Source organism: Myxocyprinus asiaticus, chromosome 6, assembly GCF_019703515.2.
Source record: "Myxocyprinus asiaticus isolate MX2 ecotype Aquarium Trade chromosome 6, UBuf_Myxa_2, whole genome shotgun sequence".
NCBI lineage: Eukaryota > Metazoa > Chordata > Actinopteri > Cypriniformes > Catostomidae > Myxocyprinus > Myxocyprinus asiaticus.
This window is the reverse complement of record NC_059349.1, coordinates 4,135,356-4,145,466: the sequence shown is the minus strand read 5'-3', so window position 1 is coordinate 4,145,466 and position 10,111 is coordinate 4,135,356. Positions and strand designations below refer to the sequence as shown.

At 34.8% G+C, this 10,111-nt stretch overlaps 1 protein-coding gene across 2 annotated transcripts; it reads right to left on the bottom strand.

The window, feature by feature from the left end:
* Positions 1-660: 660 nt before the first annotated feature.
* On the bottom strand, positions 661-4,633 carry LOC127442923 (forkhead box protein F2-like). 2 transcript variants are annotated; one of them, XM_051701318.1, is made up of 2 exons: positions 2,877-4,633; positions 661-1,574 (listed from the first exon to the last, which is right to left on the bottom strand). In XM_051701318.1, the coding sequence occupies exons 1-2, from the start codon at positions 3,859-3,861 to the stop codon at positions 1,405-1,407; spliced, it is 1,155 nt and encodes a 384-aa protein (XP_051557278.1). In that variant the 5' UTR covers positions 3,862-4,633; the 3' UTR covers positions 661-1,404. The 2 variants fall into 2 exon arrangements, with proteins under 2 accessions (XP_051557278.1, XP_051557277.1); XM_051701317.1 differs by having other exon boundaries at positions 661-1,577; positions 2,877-4,608.
* Between the last annotated feature and the right edge of the window lie 5,478 nt (positions 4,634-10,111).

Below are 10,111 nucleotides of genomic sequence, written 5' to 3'. Positions count from 1 at the left end.
CTAACGCGCTTTGATTTATTTAATAATTTATTGAAAAACCTTTTTATTTTGCGTGTGTTATTTATTTTTTCATTTAGATGGCATAGAGTAAATGAGAGTCACCTTATAGGTAAACTTGTTGCTTAAGCGATGGAAAATGAAATATGATTATATTTTCATAATGATCTAAAAGTAACATTTGTGTCGTGTCTGGGTTGCATTGTCTTTTTACAATGTCGTGACCTTATTTCCCTCTTTATCCTTTTCGTTTCCCTTTTTATACTTTTTTTTTTCAAACAATTCACATGAAAAAGAAGGACGACTTTTAGTGAAATTCGGGTTTTTTCTTTTCTTTTTCACTTGAAGAGTGAAAAATTCTTCTTAACAACATTCTTGTTTCCAAAATGTACATCTTCGTAAAATTGTTTTATAACCTAAATAAAAACAATACATTTGTTAAAATATGTTTTAACCAAAAATAAATAAATAAATAAATAAATAAATAAATTATTTCTTTTTCTTTTCTTTTCTTTTCTTTTCTTTTTTTTTTTTTTTTAACCAGAAAAGCCCGAGTTTTCAAGTTAGAAATGTGCACAAGCGTAGGATAGACTGTCCGGTAAAACAAAACTAACAAATGTAATTTTTTTTCAGCATTAAATAAACAAATACACTGAATGGTTTTTGAGAATACATAGTTTTATTGTCCTGTACATAACTGTATTTTTTTCAACATGTTAACTAACAAAAGTGCAGTCATTATTATTCTATTGTGATTTTCGTAGCTCTTTTTCCTTTTACACATGAAATTAAAACCAATATACATTCACCCCTCTTAATATAGGAGGTGGAATCTTTAAAGAGTTGTCAAAAAAAAAAAAAAAAAAGGAAAATGAAAATGAAAAAAGAAACACACGTAAAATTGAAACCGGTCTTCAAGTGGGTTTATGACGCATCTTTCCCCACAAATTCTGTATGTTGCTGAGTGCATTAAAAAAAACATAACTTTACAACGCCTTTATTGTGCTCAAGGATGCCCCCCCCCCTCCCCCCCCCCCCCAAAAAAAGAAAAACTTTAGAAATGTGATAAATTCAAACAAGCTAATTAAAAAAAAAACAAAAAAAAAACAAAAAACAAACAAAACAAAAAAACTAGGCTATTATGGACAGGATAAACTGGATGTTTTATCAAACAATATGTCTCCTCGTTTGCAGAAGTTTCGAGGTTTGTTCCAAGAGAGTAAATATACGTTATAAACCTCAAAGCCAACAAGTTCTCGCTCCCTATGGAGTCCTCTTGTCCGATGAATTAATTTCTTCCTTTCTTCCATTGCATCTTCCTTTTTTTCTCTCGTAGATCACTGTGCGTCGAGCACATCATTTCGCAATTCAGAGCACATAATTTATGAATCCTCTGCTTGACATAGTTTACATAACGCATGGCTTCACATCTTGGTAGACACCTTGATGATGATGTAGCTGATGATGATAGTAGGATCCACTGGTGGTCGGATGAAACGACGTAATACCGTTGAAGTTCAACACAAAGTCTTTTCTGTCACAGACTGGCGAGGGGTGGGCCTGATATCGAGACATTTCTACTGCAAAAAAAAAAAAAAATAATAATAATAATAATAATAATAATAATAATAATAATAATTACAGATCATTATTAATATTTGAATAATTGTTTTAATAATCTTCATAGAAGAGAGTGCATTCACGTTTTTATTTTCTACTACATTAGCGAATTTTCCAGCAGTTTATTGTACATTTTAGCTTTTTAAAAGTCAGAAACGCTTTATACCAGTACTTTCGGCAAATGTAATCCAGGTCGAATTTACATTTAACAATTGATTTAGAGTCTTAGACGCAATGCATTAGTATGTGCTAGTCGTAAACTGACATTTAAAATCGTTAAAGAGATTTAAGTTTAAGAGATAACGGTTATATTTTCTGCAAATCTTTGTCTATTTTCCTACATTCTAAATGAATCCGGTTCAATCGATATCAAATTTCCTCCCTCCCATTTTTGTTTCTACACATTCTTAGAATTTTACAATATATTCTTATTCACGGCATATTTTTTTTTTCCCACTTATTAAACATTTAGGTGACTAATTTGTGTTTGTCACCTGGAGCTCAGCTGTTAAAACAGTTCGCGCTGGCTAAACTGAACCCTAAGCCTCTCTTGTAAAATCCTCATTGTCTTGCAGAAATGTTGGGTTTTCATTACCAATCCACTGGCATAGACGACAATGTTTTCTTAACCTTAAAAATGATAGACGGAAATCCAAAAAGCGTACAAAAGCCTTGTGTCAAAAACATATTAGTTTTTAACTTAAACATAACTAGAAATACTAGTTTTCCTAATTATATTGCTTCTCCAAAATAGCACTGCAGCAAAATCAGCTGATCAAACATTTTTTTATTTTTTATTTACAGTTGAACTTCAGTTCTAAACAGCGTTAGGCCTTTGACATTCATATAATTGTATATGGTCTCTACATGAGGTAAACTTATTGCATAGGTCCCTAGAAAAGAATAGACGATTTTTTTTTTTAATTGAAAAAAGAAAGCATGTTGTGATTGTAGGAATTGTTTTTGAAAATATAATTATCCCCTTAATACATATAACTACCATGAATGCTATAAATAACAATTGAAATAATTTTATATATTTGTATAATTTTATACACAAGGTGTCAGCCTAAATTATAGAGGCTAGTTCGTTTAAATGCGGCCTTTTATTCAAATGTATTTTATAATAACAACACACATTTTAAATATTATTTCTCTTTCTAAACGCTTTAGTAACGTGCCTTCAATGTTAATTCTTCAATCACTTATATGGAAATATGAAATGGAGACATTTATAGTGGGCATACATATAGTTTTACCTGAGATGTCGGCCGCCGAGTCTCTGCCGTTGTGATGCAAATAACTTTGCTCCAGAGAATATGGAGACATACTCGAGTGTAATCCAGAGGAGGTCGGACTGCTAGAGGACAGTGGCTGCTGTTTAACATAGGGAGAAACACCAGATGAAGGCCAGTGCGCCGAGGCGGCTCCATACGGCGAATGGCACTCCAAAGAGCCGGACATCGCCGGAGGTGAATGAAGTGGGCTATTGCTGCTGTCTGGGCCATACTCGCCGTTTGAGGTGACTTGGCATGCCGTCATGTATGTAGAACCGGAGCTCGGTGACATGTGTGAGACGTGGTGACTTGCAGTAAGTCCATCGTAGCCCGCATGAACGCCGGGCACAGCGTTGGTCATCATGTCCAGATTGTAGCCGTTGGTATGACAGGCCAGGGACGCGGAGGGGGACTGGAAGTCAAAGTTTTGGGGCAGCATAGAAGCACCGAAGCCGATTCCGTTCATCATGCGGTACATTGGTTTCAGAGCCTGGCATTTCCTTCGGAAACCCCGTGGTCTGCGTCTAAACGAGCCCTCCTCGAACATGAACTCGCTCCCTGGGTCAATGGTCCAATAATGGCCTTTGCCTGGGCGCCCGAGGCCCTTGGGAAGTTTGATGAAACACTCGTTTAGAGACAAATTGTGTCTGACGGAATTTTTCCAGCCCTGGTAGGAACCTCTAAAAAACGGAAAGCGAGCCTGGAGGAACTGGTAAATTTCACTGAGTGTCAACCTTTTGGTCGGAGAGCTCTGGATCGCCATGACTATAAGAGCGATGTAGGAGTAAGGTGGCTTTTCGGGGCGTCTCATGCCCGAATTGGACTTTTTCCCTTTGGTACCGGTCGCAGTTGTGCTCTCCAGCACAGTCTGTGCGCTCTGGATAGCCGAGTGCATGCCACTGGACGCCGGACTGGATCTGAGGGGAGGCGGCGGGTCCAGCTGTTGCTGGGTGCTTTCAGTCGTCATTGTTAAGCGCTACGGCTTAGTGACAAAAAGTAACAACAACAAAAAAAATACTAAAATTGTCCGTATTGAAGAAGCAATTTTTTTTTTCTCCCAACAAGATAAACTAAAAGAAAGAGAAAAAACTATTGGTACTCTATCCGAAAGCCAAGTCTCTTCGAGGTGTGGTGGTCAGTGCGCCAGAATCCAGCTCTGCTCGCAGGACGCGCTCCTGGTTGAGGCCACCAGCTGTGTGTCGCCAGGATAGTGACCCCTCCTTAGTCTCTCGGTGGCCATCGTCAGGACTAATCCTTTAGGAGAAGGAAACTCAATGCTCCGGAGTCTTCTGGCGCAAAGACGTGCGGCCAAACAAAACGCGACCACCTATCAATTCGTAAATCTCTCTCTGCCCCCTAGATCCCCACTAAATTCCTCCAAGAAATCTCCTCGAACTGTGGAGACCCACCCCTTTCCATGTCTGGCATGCCTCCAGCTATCGGTCAGGCGGGAGGCTGTGCAGAGTCCGAATAGATAGGCTCCCCACCTCCCCTCTGACAACCTAAATACACGCAATAACGCCATTTATCAAGCCCGCTCCGACATTTCAATCAACAGCGCCACACGCCAAACACCGTGGAGAACGCTGTCAGACCTCCACGCCAATAATTAATGGCGTGTTTTGGTGAGAGTCCTGGCATTGGGAGGGAGGTGGGAGGTTGAGATAGAAAAGCACGTCTAGTACTGAGTGGCACGGTTTAATGGCTCTGTAACACGCGCTTTTGACCACCGAAAGAACAGAGGAATGAGTTCATTGATTCGCTAAAAGAGAGAAGAATGTGAGCACGTAAGGCAGTGACCTGGTTGAGCATCTTGTCAAGTAAGCATGAGGGGGTGGGCGAAAAAAAGACCCTCTCCAAGTGTATACAAGTTCTTGTAAAGGGCTGTTCTGGATAAATGGTTTTGACATGAGTGGAAGCAGGCTTTTTCCATCAGCCGCTGCACCGCTGCTCGGATACCACACACAGCGCAGTGTCAGTTTACCGTCCCGCACCCCTATCACCCCTCCTGAGAGGAGAACTAATTAATAGTGGAAAGTGAGCTTAATTGGCCGTACGGAAAAATCTCCAGTGCAAAGCAACATTCATGATTATTCTAAAAGAAACAACAAGGGCTAATATAAATGGCCAAAGTTACTTGATTTAGCCTAAAGAATTATAATAAAGTTACTCTTTGTTTGCAGTTCATGTGGAATACTTAATAATAATAATAATAATAATATAAGATTATATAAATAATATATTACAAATAATAATGGTAAAAGATTATAATAATAATAATAATAATAATAATAGTATAGTATAAGTTTATATAAATCATATAAAATAAAATAATATAAGATTATATAAATAAGATAAAATTATATAAATAATAACAATAATAATAATAATTATTATTAATATTATTTAATGACTAAGAAATTACATTTTATTCCCTTTTTTACGATAATGCACCTTCTAAATTTGCATTCACGTTTGAATTTAATCCTAAAAATAGCAAGAACATAAATATACCTCAGAAAAAAAAAATAAAAAAAATTATTGCTATTTTTAAAAACATTAGGGCCCAAATTATACATTTCCACACTGTACAATCTAATTAGCTGACCTTACTTAGGTTTTTTAAGGCAATTGGTTTGCATGCGTTTTCTAAGTAAACGTACTTATTTTGCTGAAGTAAACTGAACTTATTTTTTATTTTTTTAAAGTAAAGTCTGCACTTTTCTTAAAGTACAATTGAGTAAAGGAGAATGATTTCAATTTAACAGGCTCCAAGTTCACCAGAGGTAATAATAATCACCCTCATGGTGATTTCACACAAATCACAACTATCAACCAGCTACAACAAAACAACAACAATAGTCATGAGAATTAAAACGATCTACATTCTTAAATGACAATTATTATTTTTCTACTTAAGTATCCTTGTTTTAACCAAACCTACATCGTTTATTCAAGCGCAAGGTCTTCTGTGTATTCCACACAGCCGCACTTTTGTACTTGATCATTTTTAGTTAGTTGTACTCAAAGCCAAAATTTAAAGAACATATATATTTGAACATTTTAAGAACTTGTTTATTATGACCACTTTTATTATTATTATTATTATTTGATGACTACTTTAGGGTTTAGAGAGTAACGGTAACTTAATTAAAACTAGAACTATTTTTATTTATTTATTTTTTTTTATTTGAGATACATATGAGTATTTACAGTGCATTATTTGCAATTTTAGAGCCTGTAGAAATCTTGAAAACAACATAGAAAAGAAAAGGTAATATTTTCCTCGAGGTCAGCTGCCTTCTCAGCTGCAATGTTATAGATAAAGATTGCTAGTTGATGCCAGAGTTTAAATACGCTACAAAGTCAAATGACTTTAGTAGGCTATTTGAAGGAACCCTTTTTTAATATTTTTCACACACACACACGCACGCACGCACACACACACACACACACACACACACACACACACACACACACACACACACACACACACACATGTTGGTGCAGCTATCATTATGAGGACTCTCCATAGACATAATGATTTTTATACTGTACGAACTATAGATTCTATCCCCTAACCCTAACCCTACCCCTAAACCTAACCCTCACAGAAAACTTTCGGATTTTTTACATTTTCCAAAAAACATCGTTTAGTATGTTTTTTAAGAGATTTTAATTATGGGGACACTAGAAATGTCCTCATAAACCACATTTATAGCATAATACCCTTGTAATTACCAGTTTATAACCTAAAAAAAAGTCCTCGTAAACCACTTAAACCTGCCCACACACACACACACACACAAACACACACACACACACACACACAATGACCGACTCACTCACTGCTCCTCGTCCCGACCTCTCATGTTTGTATCCTCCATGATACAAAAAGCTTTCTATAGGGTTAAAACAATTGTATGTCCGCAAATATTAAACATTATTAAACCTCTTATTAAACATTAAGCAAGTCTTTCTAATTGGCTGCTATTCGAATACACGCACTGAAACATATGAATGCTCTGATTGCGAGGGCAATTTACAGAGCCATCAAAGACGACAAAAGGATATGATGATAAAATCAGCCCTCGTCATAACAATAAAGGTAAAAAGAAAAGAATCGCCCCGAAATTCCCGGCAACATCAAACCCACTATCCCCGCTGCGTTCAGGATGCACACTTGGCTCAGAGAAAAATACGTTACAGCCTCTTGTTGTGGGGATAATACTGTTGTACTAGACTGCTGGTTTTAGTGACCTCTTGAAGAAAGGTGACAAACTGACCTAGAGTCACCGAGTCCATTTTTAAATGGACTGTATAATACGCTCCGCGTAAAACGGACGGATATTTGTAGTTCTGGACAGAAAATATAAATATTCACTTACTAAATATATCTGTGTCCGCTCTCGGGGAAACTCTGCGAAGAAAAAAACAAAGCATCGAGTTCTCTAGGCGCCTACAATGACGAAATGTTTCTCCCTCTCAATAATCCAACAACTTCAGCAATTGTTTAAATTCCTATCAAAGAAATAAACTGTGCGATAATAACAAAGATTGCGCTGCTATGGGGAATTGTGGGTTAGAATTATCTTGATTTATATACATTATAAAATCTATTAAAATAACAAATAAACAATTCATGGATAGGTTTTAGCTTTTGATCGGCTTTGATTTGTTGTAAAATGATGACTTTGTGCGATCTTTATCTTTTTTGTAGTGTAAGATTGGTTAGTAAAAGTCTTATTCTTAAACTATCACACCTTTGCCCCTGTCATGCTTGTGTAGTAGACGATATTGTACATTGTAACCTGTAGGTTGCAGTATAGTCTCTTGAGTTATGCGATGGATAGCAGCAGGCCTTGTCAGTTTGATTGGTAGTTGTTTTGATTAAGATTCTTAAAAAAAAAAAAAAAAAAAGTGGTGAGGGAGATTTTTACCCAACATTTGGGGTAAAAGGCCCCCAGAGGGGTTATAGTGATATCGTATAAATGACAAATAAAGGGACAATGGTCACAGGGCAAATGTTTTTGAGACAGCAAGATGCTTTTTTGAGTAACAAACGAAAATAATACTTATTCAAAATATCCACTTTAGAAAAAGGTGCACCATTTTCTGTTCATTTCAGTCACATTTGGCATTTCATTACATCTCAAGTATTCTAGAAACAAATGAATCTCCATTGTGATTGGATCAGTCAATGTGAGCCCACATTGAAGCTCCTATCCTTTCACTTATTGGACAGTTATTGAAACACTTTTGATTTATTTTAACTTTGGACAAAATAAGTATTTTGTCTCCAAACAAATGTGATAATTTTAGAGATTTTGATGATAAAATGTATATATTAGAATCAGATTACCTCAAAATCAAACAAAAAACATTGCGTGAAATCATCTAACGCATCAGAAATATAACATATAAAATATATGGCCAATCTGCCCCTGGGTGTTGAGGAAAGTACTGTGATAGTTTTTGTTGCTGTTTATTGTTTTGGGAGAAAATCAAATCAAAGGTGCCTTTTACCCAGGGTGTCTTTTGCCCCACTAATAAATAGGATGATGATGATAATAATAATAATAATAATAATAATACGATTATTATTATTATTATTAATTATTATTATTACTTTAATAACAATAACAATATTATTATTATTATTATTATAACAGCAACACTAATATAAATAATAATAATAATAATAATAATAATAATAATAATAATAATAATAATAATAATAAGTTAAAACGGAGTATTTTTGTTGTTGTTGGAGAAAATCAAATCAAAAGTGCTTTTTTGTCCCGTTGTACCCTACTAGCTACTACTAATAAATAGGATTACTATTATCATAATAATTATTAATACTTTAATAACAACAACAATGACGACAATATTATTATTGTTATTATTGTTAATAATAATAATAATAATAATAATAATAATAATAATAATAGGTAAAAACTGAGTATTTTGGGGGTTTAAATCACAAGTGCCTTTTACCTTGGGGTGCCATTTGCCCGGTTGTACCCTACTAGCTACCACTAATAAATAGGATTATTATTATTATTACTATTATTATTATTATTACTTTAATAACAACCACAACGACATTATTATTATTATTATTATTATTATTATTATTATTACTCTAATAACAACAGCAACAACAAGGACAATATTATTATTATTATTATTATTATTATTATTATTACTCTAATAACAACAGCAACCACAACGACAATATTATTATTATTATTATTATTATTATTATTATTATTATTATTATTATTAATCTAATAACAACAGCAACAACAAGGACAATATTAATAATAATAATAAACAGTCAAAATGGAGTAATAATTTCCAACACTTTTAACTCTCAAAAAAGTTTTTAGCTAATATGTTGAAAGTGTAAGTAGAAACAAATATACTACATTTTCAAATCAAGCATCTTTGGCTTTGTTATCTTAATAGGTAAATCACTAAACTTGTCCATGGAAATTGAGGTATGTCGTCTTATCTTCAGGACCGTGGACAGCTCGTGGTAAAGTAAACTATTTCACACTCCGTCCCGTTGGGAATGTCATGTTCACAGCTGCCTAAAATGAAAGCTGTTTTATCATTGTTTTATTGTACTTGACCAATGACTAAACACGGCTGCGGATCTATCTTCATATTTAGGCAAAGTCAGAGAAGGGTGCTATAAGCTAAAGAACAAAAACAAAAGAGAAGCGCACAGGCAGAAAGGCTAATGGTGACCTAGAGGATAACATGACTTACAGGAATTGCAATAAGCTCTCTGGCTTTTGCAAGTATGATGCCAATTACATTTATGACGAAATGTAACGTGTACATGTTGTAAACAGCCAACCATTATAGATAACAACAGTGGGATATTTAAAGGAACAGCCATGGTGAATTTGTGTCCCATACAGAAATCTGAGATATGGTCACATATGAACATAAATCTAAAACTATATGTACATATTTAAATCCCACTAGTATTTGGGAAAATGTTACTTCAATTGTGTAATATTTTGTGCACATATGTACAAGTATGTGACATTTTTATATCATTGAAAACCATATATGAACATATATTTAGTATACATGTTTTGCATTGCCATCATATTTCATGGCAGAATTCACAGGATCTTAAGAGACATCTTGATGAGATATCTGATGGAACTCATCGATTAGTAAGGATCAATGCCAAT